The following is a 23,711-nucleotide window of genomic DNA, read 5'->3' on the forward strand; positions in this document are numbered from 1 at the left end:
CATGGCCAATCAGCATCTCCTCATAGAAATGCATTGAATCAGTAAATATTTAAATTAAATATTTATTTAAGTTAAATATACATATTTAAAATAAGACCGCCAAACAGATTAAGAAACAAAAATGTACAAGGTGCAGACAGCTTCTAAGGTGTTCTTTGATGGTGCATGTACCTGGAAGCTTTAAAACATAATTTTTTGCATAAGATAGTTTTACTGCTATACCAATTTAAAAGAGCAGGCTAAGCTCCATAGCCACAACAACCCATTGCAGTGGTTATGGTAGAAGGATTCCCCTGGCTATATTTGAAACTAACTGGTCAAACTATTTTCAATTTGAATGCCCAGGATGAACAGGTAAGTTTCCAGGTAAGTGGCAACCCATTTAGTAGTATGTCTACTTACTCTAAGGCGGTGCCAGGAGACACCTAGCCTGCTGTACTGGTTATAGTGCATAGAGTACCCCTTTAAAGGAACACTCAAGGCACCAAAATTCCTTTATTTTAAAGAAACAATCCAAGTACCACACTCCAAGTAACCTCGGAGGTGGTTTTGTGCCAAGAGTGCCCTGGAGCTGTCCCAATATAATTTGTTAAACTATTTTATTATGGTGTGACAACTTACCTGGGTACCCCGGGTTCCCTCTGCAATGTCTGCTCATCTCTTTCAGAAGAAGTTAGATAGTCTAAGCACAACCGGTACACGACTGCCGCATTGTCAGAGAGTGCTCGGATAATATTCTAGAGCAATGAGACTAAATGGCACTGCTTAGCTCAGGGGTACAAAGTGAATTCTAAAGAAGAATCCCAGGAACTGATCATGCGGGCCTGCAGGTTTCTGATGGGACTTGAGTCAGTTGTCAATCTACTAAAATGAGGCTTTGGTAGTAACTGTTGCTCTAATTGCGTGATTTTGGGCTTAGATGCCTCCATTGCAGCCTTGAAAATAAAGAGTGCAGTTTCTGAGAAACATTTCTGCTTAACTTTTGTAATTTCCACCCCTACTGGTAGCTGTCAAACAGCCTATTTAATATAGAAAAAGATTCTAATATAGAAAAAGATTCAATTATTGAATCTATTTGACATCCTGCATCTGCATGCAAAGTATGTTGGCACACAACGCTGTGTGTGTGTCCAATCCTTCTCTGTTAAAAGCATTGGTTTCTAAGCTTCTCTATGAGAATTGTGATTCCTGTACATGTGCTGCATGTATCCAATAATAAACAATAAATTAGGATCACATCTAATAATAAAAAAGTTTTTATTTATTTTAATTAGTCTCCTTTTTAAGATGTGTTTTAATTATGTAGGCCATTTGATTTGATTACCAGTTTTGATGAGGTCAGGAACTCGTATAATCATTTGTACTAGAGATGGTTTTATATTGTTTATAAGTTAACACAGTATGTCACAGAAATGTTGTAATTGAATGTACCAGGCTGACAAGTATGACTTATTTGGCATGTATTGACCTATATTTCATGACAACATAGCAACTGTTGCCAAAGTAAACATACAAATTATGTGACCAGATTTTCATAGTTTGGTTGTGATGTGACCAGCTGTCCTTCGTTACTCTATATTATACTTCTTTTGTTAATATACTTTGAGCATATGTGTTGTATCTCTGCCTGTTACATGCTTTGTTACATGGCATTTTTATTTACTGTTTAGAGCTGAATAATATTTATTTTTCTTTGAAGTGAACATACATTTTGTTGTTGTTGAAAGAGTAATGTAAAATGCACAAATATAGTTGAACACACTACCAATCATGTGGTCAGTATTGAAATTGTAGCAAACAGAATTTAGTTAGGTTGAGTAACTGAGCACCATCTAGCCCCCTACTGCCCCCAGATCCCCTTCCCCCCTAAATATACTAAAATCTTACCTTTATTCCAGTCTGCTGCTGGCCCCTATATTTCATTTTTGTAGTGAAATTGCTTTTGTAGATTTACTTTTACCTATAATGCTTTGTTACTCTTTCTTTATACATTGTACATGTCCAGTGTCTGTTAAGAATAAAGATGCGCTTATATACTAACAAGGCTGCTTTCCTAACTTAGCTACTAAGCAGAACAAAATGTTTATTTCAGAAAACATATGAACAGGGTTTTTTTTTTGTTTGTTTGTTATGCATTGCATGTTTGCAGCACAGAGTGTCTGTTTGTGTCAATGTAGGGATAGATTTGTCAGGACTGTGAATGTGGCCCTTTTAAAGTACCACTAAAGTCACCCAGACCACTTAATATAATATTAACCTTGCACTTAATGCATGCAGTGTTTTATTTTTTTAATTTTTTTTTTTAGAAACTACATTGTTTACATTGCAGGGTTAAATACACGTGTAGTTGCTGCCTGCCGTACATTTTTTCTATTTTCCAGAATAAGATGTGGACAGACCTTTAACAACAGAACTACTACATTAAGTTGTAATGGTTCTCGTGCGCTTGGAGTGCCATATTAACACCAGTAATGGTAATTGGCCTGTCCCCTCTCAAGCCCTTGCCAGAAAGAAAAGGGCATAAAACCCATAGTGTGTACAGTTTGAATAATAGTATATACAAAATCTAAAAATAGCAACACATGACCTTACAAAATTGGCTGTGGTATGAAAACCCCTAAATCAGATTTTTTTTACATACCTAACCCAAGATCATCTTTCAAGGCAGATCTTATCCTTTCCATAACTAAACCTGTCCAGAAACAGTCCTGAAATAAAGTCTGTTTAAAATAAAGCCATATGAAGAGGCCTTATGAATTTCATCTTTGCAGGTTTTCTCAAGTCTTCTACCATTGGATCCTGTATGGTTTACACTATGGTTTTGTGCTTTAAGGTTGGGATCATTTAATAACGTCATGATATTTTTATGAACCTTTTAACCTTTATTTCAGGTTGCATCACTTTAATGACAGCCTCTATTTCCGTGTTGGGAAATGGAAAACATGTGTGACTAAAAACAAATAAAAACAAATGTTTTACAACAGCTGTAAAATAAAATGTTTACTTACAAAAGTGATTGGTAGTGTAGTGATCAAATGGCACAGGTTTAGGCCACAGTTTTGCAAAGTAGGGGGGAGGGGATACATATGTTTCTGAGAACCTAAATTTCCAGCTCCACTTTTCATCTCATCACAATCTAGCATGTGTTATGTTGTAATTGATTCATGTTCTTTTATATTTTAACAGGCATTTCAGTAGGACTATGGAAGAGCTTGTCCATGACCTTGTGTCAGCACTGGAAGAAAGCTCTGAGCAGGCCAGAGGATGTTTTGTTGATACTGGCGATCACTCCAGAAGCATCTCTTGTCTTCTTAAAAGGCAAGCACGAAAACGCAGAGGAAGAAAAAGGCGGTCCGATAATACACACCACCCATGGGAACCAGGGCACTGCTTAAGTGATGGCTCAGACTCCAGTCTAGAAGAACAAAACAAGGATTACCGTGAATGTTTAAGTAACAATAAAAAAGACAGTGATTCTGATGACCAGTTGCTACTTGCAAAAAGAAGGCCATCGTCAAACCTAAATATACGCAACAAAAGGCCATTGTGGCATGAATCTGATTTGGTAGTAGATACTTTAGGAAGCAGGTCCCTCAGAAGAAGGCGGAAAGTGAAGCGGATGGCAATTGATCCACCATCAGAAGTCAGTAGTACGCTGACACTCTCACAGAATCGAGACCAAGTCATGGACAGTGATGGCAAACTTTACCCACACCTAGAAGTTAGTAAAGGCAAAATTAAAAAAAGAAAAATATCCACACCAAGGCATGGTCTTGAAATCGCCGACGAGGGTGTCGTAGTTGAAGGGGAAGAGATAAGTCATGTCAACAAGGATAAAATGGAATATGAAGAGCAGAAGGGTTCAGATGAAAATATGAGCGACAGGTGCTGATGCTTTTGCTAACAACATATAAATAATATCTTATGTGGATGAGAGAAAGGTCTTGACTTTTCACTCCTAATATAAAGTCACACCTTGGTATTTCTAATACTATAGAATATTTTCACATTGTGACATTAAAAGTCATATATTCTCCATGTTTGGCTATGTCAGTATTCCGACAGTATTCTTTTTGCAGACGTTTATTGCAACATAGCCAAAACCATTCACCTTAAAGTTTACCTGTCACGGTACCTTCAACTTATGCCCTTTTAAAAAAACATACTATTTCATCAGCAGATGAATGCTAGCAAATGTATAGGCTAGCAGAGTTTGGTTTCTTTTTTTTTTTTTTCTTTTTTTAAATAGGTCTTTCTTTTATCTGTCAGCCACTTCTTGGACATGGACTCTGTGCCAAAGAACTGTCTGATCTTTTAAATATTATTATATATAAATATTATTTATTTTATCTAACAGATCCCCAGTAATCTACACTAAGATAGAAACACTCTTAACATTAAAAATAAATGTATTTATTTTTTATGTTAGTTTGTTCCTTTAACCTCCTTAAAGGGGCACTATAGGCATCCAGACCACTACAGCTCATTGAAGTGGTCTGGGTGCAGTGTCGCTTTTGCACTTAGTACTGCAGTGTAAAACATTGCAGTTTCAGAAACTCTGCAATGCTTACATTGTAGCTCTAAATCTCCCAGACAGCCACTGGAGGCACTTCCTGCATCCAAACGAATCTTTGGTCCTGTATCTGACGCTGGACGTCCTTACGCTCTGCATGAGGACATCCAGCTCCAGATTTTTTCCCCATAGCAAAGCGTTATATTGTATTTTATTGTGCTATTTAAAAAGTTAACAATCCTTAATTTTCATGTATGACTGGCAGTTTGGCAAAGCCAGAGTATACCATTACAACATTTCTTTGAAGGGGCCTTAGTGTGTTTATATATGTCACGTAGCATTATGGAGGTGATGACATTGCTCCGGATATGGAAGTGCTACAGAACTTAGCGTTTACGCTGGTGGAGGAACTGTTGCTTTTGGATAAATGATAGCCTTACTTTTCCAGGTTAAAGGGTTACTCCAACCCTTATTTCTGTATACCTTTTTTTTATTTTTTTATTTTATTTTAATGAATAATGCCCTTTTAGGCCATCATCACCCCACCCCCCTGTAACTAGTAAAAAAAAAAAAATGGAATCCATCACCATGCTAGGGTCCTAGCATGGTTTTCCACGCCCCCTCATAACATCATGGGAGCTGTCCGAGTTCAATCAAAGGCTTCTCATAGAGTAGCCTTTTGCTTGGACCATTTAGGCGGCCCAGAGCACATGCGGGGAGAGCTGCACGAACAAAGGGAAGGAGAAGTTATATCCAAGCTCAGTACTTCCATTAACAGAGTGAAGCGTGCTCTGACAACGGACACATTTTATGCACAGCAGAGTTCTGGGCTGCCAGTGTCATGTGTGCTGGGGTGCATCTAGCCTTCCAGCACACATTTGCCAATATATCAGTCAATATGTGCTGTGTTTCAAGCTGAAACACTGCTCGTACGGAATCCTACCAGCATGACCACAGCTAAAAGCAGAAGTTGTCATATTTGTTGGAATAACCTTTTTAAAGCTGCTTGGTACCAGAAATCTGTATTTTATAACAGCAAGGCTGGATTAGGTTTAACTTAATTGTTCACTAACTGATATTTCAATTTAGCCATATCTTTCTTTATTCCTACTTCCCCTCTCTGTATACCTTCCTCCAACTGTACCACTTTTGCTGGAAGATTACTTCAAATGTAGGGCTTTCAGTCTCTCTTGGCATGTATTTTATAATGCAAACATTTCTCTACTGAGATCATTGACACTTGTTACTTAAAGCAATACTGTTGACGTGTTTATGGTGCCCGGAGTCCTCTTACAGTTCAATGTCAAACTTGCTATGAATGGTTTAACACTGGCTGAGGGTTCCCACAGCCTAGTCTCTCTTAATGCGTTGGATGCAATTAGTGGCTGGTTAACATTGACATTCATTAATCCATTGAATTAAATCCCTGATGATGTGCTAGGATGAGAGAGACATCTTTCTCCCGACATGTCAGAGGAGAGGGACTGTACTTATGGCAGAACCCCTAAACTTGTGCCTGGGAATGTGATCAGTACATGTATCTCTCGGTGCTGCCATAACAACCAACCAAGTGGGATTAGGTGTTAGTGCATGCATTAGTACCTAGCCCTACCTAAAAAAAAACCCAAATAGAATCCTGTATTATAAAAGATGCAAAACAGTGAAGTGTATATTATGTGGGAAAAACACGTACAGCGATGATACAGAAATTCTATATATTATTATATATTCCTTTTTGTCTTCATGTCATGAATTTGGAAATGGTATTTATTTATTTTCAAGTTTGTCTCTGTCTAATGTGTATTTGATTACAGTTTTCTATTCATTGTATAGTGGTTTATGGAGATTTGACGTTTTACTGGCTTGACGATTTTGTCCTCACTTTGCAATTTGATTGTCAAACATGTACAATTCAATGATTTGATAGACTGTGATGACAGTTACAAGTCCGTTGACCAACTTTCCTGCCCAAAATGACATTTCAGAATTCAGATTGATTTTGCTTATTTGTTCTTCGGGGTTTGATTAATGGCTAGCGTTAGCTAAAGGGTGACTGAACATCATAGGATTTTTTATTATTATTATTATTATATCATTCCATAGCATCCTGGGATTTCTTACAAGTTTTGTATTTTTTCCAGTTATAGTTTATTCTTTTAATGTACTACCATTCTGAAAGCAGCATTATCTAACATTTCCTCTAGTCTCCCACCAGTCGCAGTTATTTAATCGCTCTACTCCTGTGTCATAAATTATCTTATAGCTTTAAAGTTAGGATCCTTACTACTTTCAGAATTCTTTAAATGCAGTATATGGTTACACAATTATGGGAGTTGTAGTTTAACAGCTAAGCAACATTTGGGTATCTCTCCAACTCTAAACTTCATCTCAGTAAGGTTGTTTTGGAGGACTGGAGTCCCTGGGTGCCGACTTACCGACATAAAGTGTTAAAACTTTTTCAAAGCAGAAAATCAATGGTGGGCACCTGTCCGCACTGCCTACCTCTCCTCTGCTTGTCAGCCACATTTATAAGGAATTATTACCTTGGGTGCCAGTAATAGACGGAGAGTGTCAGCTGATGTTCTCAGCCTATTACTGGCAGCCCATTGCGAGAAACAGTAGATTTAAAGGGTTACTCCATTCACACCATTGTAACCTCTAGAGCAGATGATGGTAGGGATACTCTGGCACCTTTTCCCAGTAATCAAGCAAACCGTTTTATTATGGTTTGCCCCTTTTACCTGGGTTTCGCTGGGCGCATGCTCTCTGCTGGTGCTTGGTAAATGACATCCTACAGAAGTCGAATTGTGATTCTACTGGCCATTAAGTGTCAGAGAGCATCAGCATAGAAATATGCACAGAATTGAAGCCTGTTTCCGGGCTGACTACGGATGCCCCAGTAACGCTGCCGAAAGTGGGGTAAAAGCTCTTGTTTCAAAGGGATTAAATTCCGAATATGCAGCGTTTCATAGCAAAACACTACATATACGGACACCAGGCACCATGACCACTTCAAATAATTTATTGTTATAGAAGTCATAAGCAGAGCTTCAGCTTCTGCTCAGATTCACACCAGATATAAAAGTATAGGACCACTCTCGGCACCATAACACTATATGCTTCTTGTGTAGGTTAAAGTGCAAGGACGTCCCCTTTCATGGTTTCACTGTAAAAATAGATAGCTATAAAGCCACGACTTGCTATACATTGAAGACAGAATCAATGGTTTTGGTTTTTCTAGACCTTGCATCTGATTGTTTGGAATTTTCCTTTGTGCAGGGAAACAACACAAAGTTTGTATATTTTGCACTTGCAGAATTACTAACTAATTAATAGATTTTATGATACAAATATGGCCCTTACCTCAATTGTAATTAAATTGACAACTGTGTGACCGGAGAGAGCTGGAGAACCTAGTCTACAGACATACCTCGCGACCTCCTTCATAGCTATTATTACCCCATCTAGCACAAGATTTATGTCTCTTTGTTCTGTCGCAAACGCGCTGGCAATGTTGGCATTGTGGAGGAGGTAAGCTTTGTTTGGGGAAGTGACCCTGACCGTGAACAAGTGAGTTAGTGAAGGATGGGGGTAATGTGGGACCTGCAGGTGGATTTTAAAGTAATGTAACACTTCTGATCTTAAAGGATCACTATAGAGTCAGGAACACAAACATATATTCCTGACCCTATAGTGTTAACACCACCATCTAGCCCACGTGGGCCCCTCATGCCTCCATAAATATAGTAAAAATCTTACTGTATTCAAGCCTGAAGCTGTAAATCTGCATTGTGATAGACTCAGAAAAACAAGCAGTCTGCTAACATGTGGTAGCTTGATCCAATCACAGTGCTTCCCCATAGGATTGGTTGAGACTGACAAAGAGGCAGATCAGGGGCAGAGCCAGCATGATTCAAACACAGCCCTGGCCAATCAGCATCTCCTCATAGAGATGAATTGAATCAATGAATCTCAATGAGGAAAGTTCAGTGTCTACATGCAGAGGGAGGAGATACTAAATCACAGGATGCTGTGCACAGTGCTGCCCTGTGCTCTGCTGACAGCAGATCTGAGTGGATGGAGGCATACTATGCCTCCATCAACTCCGAAGTCCCTCTGGTTCACTCTGAGTGACTGCAACTGGAGGTATTCCTAGCTTTCAATGAAAACACTGTATTTTCTCAGAACACATAAAATGTTTGTTACTCGCTATTTTTCTTCTACCTTGATCATTTTACCTGTGTACCAAAGCTGGATGCTATGTAATATAAATGAGATGACACAGTCTTCCAGGCGCTTTATTTTCCCAACTAGTTCTATAACCTCACGATCAATGCAGAGCTCTGTTGTAGGCCCTTGGCTTCCATTTGCAGGAACTGGGTCTTTGACTATTTTTTTTTTTATTGAGATTTCTTTTCGGCAATCCTGAGCAGCGGTGTTCTGGGATCATACTGAACTGCCTGCCAGCAGAGAGGAGCACGGAGTGTTTAATGAAACAAATCATAAAATGCATCAATTGTGTCAGCACCTCTATGCATTCACATCTGGCCTCCTGTCACTATTACAGTCCCAATGTTTTACATGGCAAAAATATGCTCAGCATCTCATAAAACCAAGACATTTGCAGCTTGATTACAAATTGCCTATCTGTACATTTTTTGTTTTTTGTTGGTTTTCCCACATATTTATGGGTGGGGGGAATCACAATTGTATTTGTTTAAATAACTTTTTTTGTTTTTTTTTCTCCCTTTTTATTTATTTATTTATTACAGTGAATCAAGCAGTATAAGTAGCAGCGACGCGGGTTTGTTTACCAATGACGAAGGGCGCCAAGGTACTGAAAAATTCATTCCTTCTCGGCTTGCCGAATTAAATCTAATTGAAATCTGCTAATTGGTGAAGCCTTTTTTTTTCCTCCTTTTAATTAATACTGTTAGAGAAGACTAAACATTGCAGGTTTTTCTCTGCTACAAAGGTGTGTGTAATTCTCCAGTGTTAATGTGATAATGTTACACATCTTAATGATGCCTATTTGAAGAAATCATTGTTAACACAATTTACTAAGCATATGATAAAGGCTTATTTGCAAGTGGTGTATACAATAGAGCTGGAGCGTTTAGTTGTAATTAGCTCTGCTGAGTATTTTCTTTTGGTACACTTTTAATTTATGTAGTGGGTTAATTTTAAATCACACATAATTATGTTGTGCATATAGAACACTGTTGTAGTTGTAGCTTCTAAGGCTTGGCAGACTGCACAGTAAGTACTAACGTTTTTCTAGTCTAGAACCTAAATTTCAATGACCAGAAAATAACAGAGAATTTAAGTGAATTGCAAAATCTAGGTTAAAATAGCCAACGTTCTACTATAACTGAATTGGCTAGTGCTTCCAAAACATTTCTTTTGGTCTAATTTTTGCAATTACAGGGCTTAGTAAGTAAAAGGGTGAATAAATTAAGTGTCACTTAAAGCGGCATTTTGGGTACCATCACAACTTAAAGGAACACTATAAGCACCACAACAACTTTAGCATTATTGAGTGGTTTATGATTTATAGATAATGCCCATGCAGTATTAGCGCTCAGTTCTCTGCCATTTAGGAGTTAAATCATTTTATTAGTGCAGCCACACTCATTGTGCTATAAGGGAACTTAAAACATTTGACATTTTTTTGGAAGTGTCTCTGGGGACTGTTTGATCATGGTTTTGGCTACATAAATAATGTGATTTAAAAAAACAAAACAAAATGGCAGATAATTGAGCAGACAGTGGGACTACAGGGGCATGATCTGTAAACCAAAACCACTTAATTAAGGTTGTTATTTTGGCACTTGGTGTCTCTTTAAAGAAATACTCTGGGGACCATAACAACTTCTTTGGAATTATGTTGTATTGGTTCCAGGTGGTCCCTGGCACCAGCTTAACTTAAGGGTAGTTCATCAATGGTGTATCCCGAATCCAGTGCCGTTTAACTCTGCACCTGAAGATTCCTGAAAGAGAAAGTCTCAGACAGAAGCCCCGCTTGAGAAGTTTACATATTTTTCTCAAGCATTTTTTTTTTTTTTTTTTTTATGAATGGGGAGCTGCTGATTGGCTTTTGACTTGGATTGTAAGGCCCAATCAGCGGTTCCCCTGTCTAAGGCTTCCACTTTTAAGAAAATCAGAGGAGAGAAGCAGAGGTAAATGGCGAAAATTCAAGATTTTGGAGTTAAACAGTTTGTGAACTATACCCTAAAGGTAAGCTGGTGCCAATGACTAAATTGTTTAATTGTTATGGTTTCCAGAGTGTTCCTTTAAGAGCATTTGATATCTTTTTCCTCATATTCATTACAAATTTTCTCCACATTCAAGAACCATTCACTTAAAAAAAAATTATTTGCGTACATTCACATATCCTGAAATCATGACCAAGCACAGTGCTTTTAAAAAAATGCACTTAATGACCCACAAATTTATCAATTCTCAGTGTGCACTAATGCTGCCACTCACATAAGGGTGCTCTCTAGTACCAAACAACATGTTTATTTACTAAACCCCAAATATTATGGAGTCAAATCCAAATGGCAAAAAGTCTCCAGATCTGCTATAGTCTCAGCTTAGCTGTATTCGCTAGCTTCAATATTGCTTTTCAAATTTAATTCCCTGCAAAACATAGTTTAGTTACAAAAACAAACCATGTAAATCAATATTTTGACAGGAGCCGCCTTTACCTTCTTGAAAATTCCCAAAACCATTTTATTGTGAGGGAGCTTTTGCACGCTCCTCCTGTATGACCTTGGAGGAGTTTGTTTATTAGTTTTTTTTTTTATTTGTTTTAGATTTTATTTTATTAATGTAGGTCAGTTTATTGGGAACACATAGTCCAAACAATCCTATGATATCATGATATCGCAATGTCAACAAACTACTTTAGAGTAAATCAGCAGCACCTTGAAATGAATCCATCATAAAATGTTTATCTGTATGATAGTGTTTGCCTCTATAGGTCAGGCATAGGCAACCTTTGGCACTCCAGATGTTTTGGACTACACCTCCCATGATGCTTTGTCAGTATTATGACTGTAAGAGCATTGTGGGAGATGTTATCCACAGCATTTGGAGTGCCGAAGGTTGCCTACCCATGCTAAACGGTATGTTTCAAAATTAATATTTGTCGTGCTTTGCTTGCTTGTGGGGATGCCTGACACCTACATAGTTAAAGCAACACTCAAAATATTTAAACCAGTTTTTTGTTTTTTTTAACGTTGGTAGAGCTCTGTCTAATGGAATTATGCTTGTATTCTCAGGTGACGATGAACAGAGTGATTGGTTCTATGAAAGTGAATCTGGGGGAGCTTGTGGCATTACAGGTGTCATACCGTGGTGGGATCAGGAAGAGTCTGCTGAGCTAGAAAGAGAACTTCCTGACCCGGTCTTCGAGAGCATTCTTACTGGCTCATTCCCTCTCATGTCACATATGGCGCAAAGAGGTAAGTGTTGCACAGGTCATGCAACAAATGACTTTATAGAGCTGGGGAATTAGCACAAGCATGCTCCAAAACACGGATCACTTGATTCCAGTAATACATGAGCCAAATAAGATTTTTTTTTTTAAATCTAAAGATGTATTTATGCAATCACACCACTTTACATTTTCTTCCACTGATGGGTACACTAACTATACTATTTTAGAAGTGTGTTTATTTTTCCTATTACACATAAACAAATTTAACCCCTTAACGACCGAGGACGGTTCAGGACCGTCATCGGCATTTTTGCATTGCCGACCGATGACGGTCCTGAACCGTCCTAACGGTGCAATGTACTTACCCGATCGCCGTCGTTCCCCCGGCGGCGATCTGCGTTGCTCCCGGTGTGGGGAGACTGTCTGCAGCCCAGACAGTCTCCCCATGGCGGATTAGGACCCCTGTGGCTATGTGATCGCTCAACAGGGCGACCACATGGTCACAATAGGTGTCCATGTGTCTGCCTGCAGGGGGACTGTCTGTGCTGACAGGCAGTCTCCCTGCATGTGTAAAATCATTAAAAAAAATAAAGTTAAAGTTAATAAAAAAAATAAATTATATATGTGTGTATATATATATATATATATATATATATATATATATATGATATATAGACATATTATACCTATATAATATACGTCTATATATCATATATATATAATGTCATACTAAGTGTATTTTTATATTAATATGTACATATATTAATATAAAAATACACTTATAATTAAATTACACACGTATATATATAATATATATAATAACTATATATATATTGTGTATATATATATTATTATAAAATACAAATAATAAGTAAATTAAATTAAAAATAATAACAATTTTTTTTTTAAAAAATTACATATCTATATGAAATTTATATCAAAATACACTTAGAATGAAATTGTATATATATCTATGTATATATAAATAAATACAAATAATATGAAATATACATATGTCCATATACAAAATTACATAAATAATTATATAAATATACACGTAGACTTCAAATATATAAATATGCATATATATTTAAATTCTACGTGCATATTTATGTAATATTTTTACATAATTAAGTAATTTTATTAATTGCAATTTGAGGGACCTGCCTGCCAACCCAGGCCGAAATTCCAGAGAATGTAATTTGCTAGCACTGTATTTTACCCTGTAACTTTCTATGACACCCTAAAACCTGTACATGGGGGTACCGTTTTACTCGGGAGACTTCACTGAACACAAATATTAGTGATTCAAAACAGTAAAACCTATCACAGCGATGATATTGTCAGTGAAAGTGACTTTCTTTCGCATTTTTCACACACAAACAGCACTTTTACTGATGATATAATTGTTGTGATATGTTTTCCTGTTTTGAAACACTAATATTTGTGTTCAAGAAAGTCTCCCGAGTATAACAGTACCCCCCATGTACAGATTTTATAGCGTTTTTGAAAGTTACAGGGTCAAATATATGGGTCAAATATTTTTACATTGAAAATGGCCAGGTTGGTTATGTTGCCTTTGAGAGCGTATGGTAGCCCAGGAATGAGAATTACCCCCATGATGGCATACCATTTGCAAAAGAAGACAACAAAAGGTATTGCAAATGGGGTATGTCCAGTCTTTTTTAGTAGCCACTTAGTCACAAACACTGGCCAAAATTAGCGTTCAATTATTTATTTATTTATTTATTTTTTCACACAGAAAACAAATATGAACGCTAACTTTGGCCAGTGTTTGCGACTAGGTGGCTACTAAAAAAGACTGGACATACCCTATATTGAATACCCTGGTTTGTCTACTTTAAAAAAAATATGTACATGTGGGGTGTTATTCAGAGACTTTTGGCAGATAATAGTGTTACAATGTCACTATTGATAAATTTGAAAGAATATATGTTTTGAAATCGCAATATTCTACTTGTACCTATAACCCTATAACTTGCAAAAAAAAGCATGTAAACACTGGGTATTTTAAAACTCAGGACAATATTTTTAATCTATTTAGCAGTTTTTTTTTTATTCGCTTTTGTAGATGAGTAAAAGATTTTTCAAGTAAAAGTCAAAAAAACATGTATTTTTTTAAAAATGTCATCATATTTGTTTGTTTTTTAAAATTAAATTACATGAGATTATATAAATAATGGTATGTAAAGAAAGCTTTTTTTGTCCTGAAAAAAACAATATATAATTTGTATAGGAACAGTAAATGAGAGAGCGGAAAATTACAGCTAAACACAAACAAAACACCACAAAAGTGTAAAAAGAGGCCTGGTCGCAAATGTACAACATCGCAAAAACTGTCCAGTCCTTAAGGGGTTAATTTGTTTGATTCCACATTTACAATACTGGATTAAAAGAATGTGAATGGGAATGAGCAGTCAAGCAAACTCCAAAATGGAAATGTCTAGGTACAACAGCAAGCCATAGAAGCTTCCAAACAGGAACGCCACATGTGGTTACATTTTACAGCACTGTCTTCTGGTTCCCTAAAAAGCCCCAGTGTAAGACGTCCAAAGTGCCCCTCTCCTCCGTGTGTCTCTGTCACCCCTCTCCTTCGTGTGTCTCTGTCACCCCTCTCCTCCGTGTGTCTCTGTCGCCCCTCTCCTCCGTGTGTCTCTGTCGCCCCTCTCCTCATTTTGATAATGTTATTGGTATGAAATAGATCTTTTTAATAACTAAGAAATACCCCCATGTCTAGCAGAGTGTATGGTCTCTGGTGGGGATTGGTGTGCACTGACTTCCTCTTAGCTCCACAAACCCAATAAACACTTTGTGATAAGGGTCTAATCACTGGATATTAATGGCCAAAATGCTCTTTTTCGTCTTTTGGATGAATATAATTTTATTTTTTATATATATATATATGAATAACATTATCTTAAAAGTTTTCATGAAAGTTTGCCTATTTTGGCTTTTAATTTGAAATTCACTTTGAATTCCCAGGAATCCTCATTTTAGTGAATAAATAGTGTTGGACAATAGTAGAATCCCAGGCCACCCTGCTTTACCGTTTACCCTTTCACATTGGGACAATTTTAAGATATTTTTTTTTTTTTTTTGAAGAGTCACTCTGGCCCCTAGAGCCCACCAACCTTCAGATGTGCTGCTAATTCAGAAACTATACGAGAAACTAATCTAATATGTATTCTGTCTTTAGGTTTTCAGGCTAGATTGAATCATCTCTATGCAATGCAAGGGAGAAACATTAGAAAACCTGCAGCAAACCCAAATCTGGTAGGTCTCTTACATTCACTGTACATTATCAGTTTTTTTGACACTTTGTAGTCAAAAAGTTTTTTTTGACACTTTTGTACTGGTTCAGAATGTACTGTCTGGAATATTCTGTTCTTCATGGCTTGGATGGACAAATAGTATAATGTTACATCTTGCATTGAAATGGCATGTTATTTATATTTATTTATTGAGGAACGTGATTGAACTTACACAACGAAGTAATTCAACACTTTTGTTAAAAAGAAATAATAAAAATGAATGGATCACAAAAAACACTCTTGAGCATCATAAAATGCCAACATTTTTTGGCCCCGACTTTCTTAATTGTACCGTGCATAAATTGATTTCTCCTAATAATGATTTTTTCATTGATCACAATGTAGTCTTTTGCCAAAACATCAAAAGCAGCAAGCACTCTGGCAAGCTTTTACATTCTATTAGCTCCCAATAAAGTATTTATTTATGATTGGGGATCCCTATCCCATTCTCATGGAAGGAAGGCTGATTTTATGCATGGCTTGATGCCAAAAATAAAAAGGGGATTGCTTATGCATGTTCGACAATTTTCTAGTGGCACCACTTCTTCCTCAAGTTCTTCGTCAAGTTAAAGAAACACTTTGGATACTAACTAGTATTCTAAACTCTGTAGTGCCCTAATTGCAGATTAGTTTAAGGTTTCTGTCCCACCACCAAAAATAGATTTTTACTTACCAACGCCCAGACTCCCTTGGTCCCGCTCCGACACCCTCAACATCATAGAAGAGCATTGGAAAGCTGCAACCTCACATGACCGAGTTTTATTTGTCTGTTTATATTGTTTTTGGCTCTTTATAGATGCCAATATAGATAATAATAACAACAATGTATTATATTTATAAGGCACCAACATATTCCATAATTCTGTACATTAGATGGACTTACAAACAGCTAGCTGCAGCAAGACAAGCTGTATATTCTGAGAGTCCTGCACAAACGAGCTTACATACTGATATGTTTGTTTCAGTCTTAGAATGTTAGTGATTATGCACACAGCTTTCTGGGACAGAGTTAAATATTTCAGTTTTGAATGTAATTCCAGTCCCATAAAGAGTCCCTGCTTATGGGTTAATTGCATGTCCCTGCAGGCTTAATTTAACAAAAGTGAGAAATCAGCACTTTTATAAGTAGCCTTAGTAATGCCTCTCGGCTGTCAGTGAGGCATCTTCTTGCTTCTCTCACTCGTTCAGATTTGAAGGGACTGCTTTGGTTTCAATAAATTTTACTGCCAAATAATGTGCATCAATCAAGTAGAACCTGAGATCATCAGTAATGATGATCTCACTGTAGGAGTAGACTGGCCTGGGGAGCACTTCAATGTTAAAGGGACACTATAGTCATCAGAACATCTACCGCTTATTGTATTTGTTCTGTTGATTATAATCATTATCATCAGGCCTTTTGCTGTAAACACTGTCTTTTCAGAGAAAATGCAGTGTTTACACTGCAGCCTAGGGATACCTCCACTAGCCACTCCTCATATGGCTACTAGAGGTGCTTCCTGGGGCACTGCTGCACAGTGTGCAGTACTGTCATTTAGTTTCTCTACCCTCTGCATGCAGACACTGAACTTTCCTCATAGAGTTGTATTGATTCAATGCATCTCTATGAGGAGATGCTGAATGACCAGGGCTGTCTTTGACTTGTGCTGGCTCTGCCCCTGACCTCCCTCCATGACAGTCTTGGCAAATCCCATTGGAATGCATTGTGATTGGCTCAGACCACCACTTCTGATGATGTCCGCCAAGCAGGAAGATCGGGGGCAGAGCCAGCAGCAGCAGACTAAAAGTAAGATTATACTATATTTAGGGAGGACCCAGGGGGGCTAGATGGTGTTTTAACACTACAGGCACAGAAATACATGTTTGTTCTTGACCTTATTGTGTTCCTTAAAAAAACAAAAAAACTAATGGTTAATGTTAGTGTTTGTTTAAACACCATAGTGTCAGAAATCCAAAACATGTATTCCTGACACTATAGTCCTGAAGTGACTGTTTAGGTGACCAGCCCCCCTCTAATCGCAGTAAAATTGTGATTTTGCTCTCCTTTTCTTCCATGCTGTGACGGTTTCTTCTCGGCTGGCTCTGCCTCCATGGTTGAGATCTTTAATCTTGACCAATTCAGCCAATCGAACGCTTCATAGGAAAGCATTGGGAGACTATCGCACATGTGCAGCAAAACACTGAGCTACGTCAATCAGCATCTCCTCATAGAGTTGCACTGAATCAATACGTATCTATGGGGAACGTCACACTGTGCAGCACTGGACAAGTCAACACCTCTAGTGGCCGTCTGAGTGATTGCCGCTAGAGGTGTTACTCGGCACCAATGTTTACAGTGCTAACACTGCAGGGACATACTATAGACACCAGCACCACTACATTAATATGCACCGGTTTTGGTGTTTATTGTGTTAGTTTAAAATGTGACATTTACTATCAAATTCTCAACAATAATTGTATTTTTGTTTTTTAACAACTGTGTGTATGAGTGTATGTATGAATATATGTATGTGCGTATATAATATAGAGAAAGAGATATTTTTCTTGTACACTGTTGTTATTGAAATTATTTTATTTGGAATATATGCTTTTTTTTTTTTTTTGCTGTTGTTTTTATGTAATTTATCCATGTTGATAGAAATAACTTTAAGTGCATCCAGGACCTATGCTGATAAAAACACAATAAGGGCAAAAATGATGGCTTTCAGAAGCTTTCTGGGAATCTAACAATTTGTTCTAAGCAGCAAATAAATAGATTTTAGTATATTTCACTGTTCATTGTGGTTTAGCAATGTATCACCGCAAGCATGAAGTTAATCTATCAGTTGTAATAGCGTCTATAAAATACTAGAATGAGATTGCAATAAGCCAAGAAAATGGACTACAAATCCACGCTATGATCAAGCAAGCAGTCAACCAAAAATAAAAATGAGCATATCTGAAACAAAGGCTGCCATTTTCTCCCTACTGAGTTATCGCTATCTGGTCAAAGGTTAGAGACTAGTGTGCTGCCCATATTAAAATAGCCATTCTGTGATACAATGTCTGCTTGTATATGGTGGATGGAAGTGAAGAGAGAATCCCTTCTGTAAAAATGACATTATTCTAGTACACTGTATGGGCCTATTTTGCCGCTTAAAACAATGAACTGCCATATTTGAAAGGGTTAATTTTGTGTGTGTGTTTTGTTTAGTTTAGGGGAACTGTCACTTCAAATTATTTTTAAGAATATTTTTTCCTTTACTATATCTTAAACAAATATATACTTGTAAGGCTTGAAAATAGATGCAAAAATCCATATCTCTTTATCTCGCAACTGGGCACTTCCATCTTTGTTCTGTCAATCATTGTTATGAGCTGTGTCCTCTGCATTTGGCAGTCTGCATAGAGAATGGATACAGAGGAGAAGAGAAAGGAAACCCTGTTTCTGCTTCTCCTGCTCAGTTACAATGTGTCCTGACTATGTGTGGACTGGACTGTGATGTCATTTGTTAAATCTTCAATACAAATGTAAAATAAAGTGGAGCATTACATGAGAAAGAAAAGGTTACTGCAAGTTGTAGCTGATTTGTAGTGTTCGCTGGAGTCATTTCTGGTTTTCATATATGTAAAAATGAAACTTAAAAGGTTCTCATGCTATTGCATTGTTTTATAATGTATAATGACATACAATGTTCTAATGGGCTCCCAGCAGTGCACAAACATGGTTTTATAGAGAATTGTAGTTCTCATAGAGAAAGATGTGAATGGACCAATTACACTCTAAGCCAGGTAGGGGAGAGAGAGGGGGGGGGGGGGGGGGGGGGAGCTTAAGAGTGGACAGGGGAGGGATAAAAGTTTACAGGGATGAGGTTTAAAAATAAATAAATACATTTTTCACCCAATTTACATTATGCAGCACCGAACATAGTTCTTAGTTGCCTAAGTCAAGAGTTCTGGGGATGCGACTGCCCCTAGATCACAAACTATTATTATTATGTTATTATTTATCTAGCGCCATCAAATTCCGCAGCGCTTTACAATGGGTGGACGAACGGACATGTAGTTATAACCAGTCAAGTTGGACACACAGGATGAGCTTACATTATTATTATTATTATAGCGCCAACAGATTCCATAGCGCTTTACAATATTATGAGAGAGGGGATGTAACTATAAATAGGACAATTACAAGAAAACTTACAGGAACAATAGGTTGAAAAGGACCCTGCTCAAACAAGCTTACGGTCTATAGGAGGTGGGGTATAAGACACGTTAGGACAGGAAATAGCATTCAAATTAGGTGGGATTGAAGCAGAGATGGAGGAGAGAGCAAGAGACAGGTATGTAAGGTAGAGGTTACTCTGGGAGGCCATAAGCTTTCCTAAAGAGATGGGTTTTAAGGCCCTTCTTAAACGATTGAAGACTCGGGGAGAGTCTTATGGGGTAGGCAGGCTATTCCATAGGAAAGGAGCTGCCCACGAGACGTCCTGCAAGCGTGAGTTGGCCGTACGGGTGCGAGCAGCGGTCAGGAGGTGGTCACGGGCAGAGCGGAGGGAACAAGGAGGGGCAAACCTATGGATCAGTGAAGAGATATAAGAGGGGCTAGAATTGTTCAATGCTTTAAATGTATGGGTTAGCACTTTGAATTGACTCCTATAGGATACAGGGAGCCAATGTAAGTACTGGCAGAGGGGTGAGGTGTGAGAGGACCGACTAGAGAGGAAAATCAGTCTAGCTGCAGCATTCATTACAGACTGTAGCGGGGCAATACGGCTTTTGGGGAGACCAATCAGGAGAGGGTTACAGTAATCCATGCGGGAAATTACTAGAGCATGGACAAGCTCCTTGGTAGCATCTTGTGTAAGAAAGGGCCGGATGCGGGCTATGTTTTTAAGTTGGAACCTACAGAATTTGGCAACAAACTGGATGTGAGGCTCAAAGGTGAGGCCAGAGTCAAGTATGATGCCAAGACAGCGTGCTTGCAAGGATGGACTTATGTGGATATCACTGACTTGAAGGGTGAGTGAGAGAGGAGGAAACACAAAGAGATTGAGTTTCAGAAAGCGTGAGGACATCCAGTCAGAGATGGAAGAAAGGCAAGCAGTGACAAGTTGCAGGACGGCAAATGCATATATCTCCATATGTGCAGAGTTTCAAGCAGAAGTAAGTGAGGTTGGAGTAACCATTTAACAATGAAACCAAATTCTGGTATCACAGCATCATCAATGCTCCTGGTTGACTGCAACCTTCTACCTTGTGATGTTATCGAAAAGACACCAGTTTTTTTGTGTGACTTAGGTCTGGTCATAACAATACATTTTATTTTCTTAGTTTGGTGTATTACGACTACTGTTACTAGCAGGAAAAAAAGGTTAGTACAATTTGGATTGTGATATTTTTGGTGACTGTTATGCAATACCTTAAGAAATTAACATACACACACACACACACACACATAATAAATAGAGAATCACAATTCTTGCAGATTTGTTGAATCGTGATTTTTAAAAAAATTATTTTATTTATTTATTTTTTGGAATAGCTGTACCAAGATGGAGTGCTTGAGATATGCAATAATTTGTAAATATGAATAAATATGTGGGGACTTTTATTGTGTCTGGAGTCACCAAATTTTCTTAGTATATCTTGTTGTGGGGTGAATTGATGGATGTGTGTGCGTGTATGTCTGTCTATCTTTGTGTTTGCAAGTGTACAAACACCCAGTGGTGTATCCTGGTTTTGGGCTGCCCTAGGCAGGACAAAACTCAGGCGCCACCCCCACCCAACCTTTCCCCCCGCCTCGCATTCTAAATACACACACATTCACTGACAGATACGCATACACTAGCTAACAGAAACACACACACACTAACAGACACACACTCACTCACTAGCAGACACAAACTAGCAGACACAAACTAGCAGACACACACACTCACAGGCAAACACACACACTAACAGACACACAGTCAGACACACACACACACAGTCAGACACACACACTAACAGACACACACACTAACAGACACACTCACTAACACACACACACACACACACACTAACAGACACACACACACACCCACATTAACACGTTTTTTAAAATTTATTTAAACACCCCCCCCCCCCAGCCTCCTTACCTTGAATGCTGGGGGGGGGGGGGGGGGGGGAGGGTCTCTTCCTCCCTGGTGGTCAAGTGGCTGCTGGCGAGGGAGCACTTCCTCTGAGCTGTCTGACATCATATTCCGGCTCCCAGCCTCACTCTGCGGCGCGCGAGGGAGCTGAGCAGACAGCTCAGAGGAAGTGCTCCCTCGCCAGCCGCCCGCCAGTGCCGCTCGACCGCCCAGCATGTCTGTTAGCCGCAAGTCTAACAAGACATTTGCCTTGGGCATTTAGGGGGCGGCTTTTTTTGCCGCCCCCTGGAAAATGCCGCCCAAGGCAAATGCCTTGTTTGCCTCGCGGCTAATACGCCCCTGCAAACACCGATATTGTTAGGTCATTATTACAGCTGGATCAAGTTAGATCCAATAAGATGAAATCCTGATGCTATTCTGAGCCCAATATGCAGAGAACAACCAGTAGCCTGTATGCAAAAGATGTAACGCATCTACATTCTGGTAATGGAGCTAACGTGTAGCACAGGATACAGAAAACATATTGAAGAACATGTCCGGAAACTAGAGGATAGATTATTCATAGTTGGGTTAATAATAGGCACTATAGGCAGAACAAGACAAGGTACCACTATGAATGGACCCACAATGATGCTGTGATAACATCCAAGGTTGCAAAGTAAAGTTAGGCTTTTTCCAGTCTTTCTTTACCAAAATGAATGTTTGCATATTTACCAGTAATACTTCATAATACCCGAACTGTAATGTATTTTATCCAACAGCTTACCAGTGTATTCACTGGTAAATAAAATATTAATATTGAACTAATGCATTTATTTTTATTGCCACAATATAAATAATACAAATGTGTACTTGCTGTTATGTGTCACTAGGCAGCTTTGACAGTTAGTCATTTTATTTCCCAAGTACTTCCTTTGCGTAATTACGGTAATCACATAACCAAGTACACCCATTAAAAACTATTACTTGATAATGGTTTATACAGCGGCACTGTCCTGGGATCCTGCAAATGCTACCTAGAATGTAAGCTCTTATGGTGCTGGCAGCATTGCAGAATAGTAATGCTATGTCTGAAATGCTTATTTTGTGCAAGTAGTAGGATAAATTTAGCTATTAGTTTAGCGTACATAACAAATAAACAATGATGTGTATAAGAGATTTACTCTCAAAAAGATTAATTTTAGTAAAAACAAACCCAAAAAAACGGTAGATTCAGTATTTCCAAACCAGTGTTTTTATTTCAAGTTTCTACCTTTGTCTTTAAGCCATCTCATGCAGGTTCCCCAAACACACATCAAGGATGTATTATGTGATTTTGTTCTTTCAATTTTACCCTTTTCCATTATTCTCAGAAGGGTCCCATATAACCCAAAATAGAAGAAATAGAATGAAAAGTAGATGGGGAGGGCATTTTACGAGTCGGCTTGATAGATTGTCACTCTTGAAAGGGAAACAAAACACTAAATATTTCTAATCCTGCATTATTTACCGCATGGGCGGTTAAATGCTACTTTAAGCCTCATAAAATTAAAAGGGAGAAATCTCCCAACTGTGTCAGGAATTGGATTTAGGGAGAGCGGTACAGAGCCAAAATATTGCTACAGAATTAAATGTCAAAAATCTTCTTTAATAGTAGATATATAGTTCACAGTGTCTGGTTATGATTAATACATTTAATCTAAATCACTGAAAGTTGCTCTCTCCTTTTCCATAAAATACAATAGGACACAAATCAGTTTTACTGTAGGTGGATAACAATTGGAAAATAATGCATCTTCCCGCCCAATAAATTGTCAGTTATACCTTTAACTAAAATCAATTCATCTCTGCGAAATTTATTGCAATTTCCCCTAATAAATCTCTCCAACTGTTTATTCATTTGCTTTTTTGATACATTTGTGCCATTTTTGCCACGCTCTAATGTTTTCCATTTTGATTCATTGTAAATTAGAAAATCTATTTGGACTCAATTTTCTGGTGAAGAAGTTCAAATCCACCAGCTAGTCATATCTTCCAGCCTCCTTATACATTTAATACCCTTGAACTTCAATCCAGTGCGACGTCTACTGATACTTCCTGAAAGACTGTAGGATTGTAGTATTGTGATGTGCGTATTGCACACTGCAAATGTAGACTTTCTATAGAAACTGTCATGTGGATGCTATGATTTGCAGTTTCTGATTGTTTTAACTTATTTCTGTTTGATTATCTATTTGGTAAACCTTTCGCCTGGAGTGTACTCCAATGCAGACTATATAATTTACCATCACAGTTTTCAACCATGGAGTGGGCTTCATTGCAAATTCGAA

The 23,711-nt window shown here is 38.0% G+C and overlaps 1 protein-coding gene across 1 annotated transcript in view; it reads left to right on the plus strand.

The window, feature by feature from the left end:
• GPATCH2 (G-patch domain containing 2) overlaps positions 1 to 23,711 on the plus strand; it is a 114,915-nt gene that overhangs the window by 4,909 nt on the left and 86,295 nt on the right. Inside the window, exons 2-5 of the mRNA XM_063443822.1 lie at positions 3,187 to 3,885; positions 9,286 to 9,347; positions 11,800 to 11,982; positions 15,175 to 15,251. Coding sequence (XP_063299892.1) covers positions 3,187 to 3,885; positions 9,286 to 9,347; positions 11,800 to 11,982; positions 15,175 to 15,251 — 1,021 coding nt within the window. The remainder of the gene's footprint in view (positions 1 to 3,186; positions 3,886 to 9,285; positions 9,348 to 11,799; positions 11,983 to 15,174; positions 15,252 to 23,711) is intronic.

Source organism: Pelobates fuscus, chromosome 2, assembly GCF_036172605.1.
Source record: "Pelobates fuscus isolate aPelFus1 chromosome 2, aPelFus1.pri, whole genome shotgun sequence".
Lineage (NCBI taxonomy): Eukaryota > Metazoa > Chordata > Amphibia > Anura > Pelobatidae > Pelobates > Pelobates fuscus.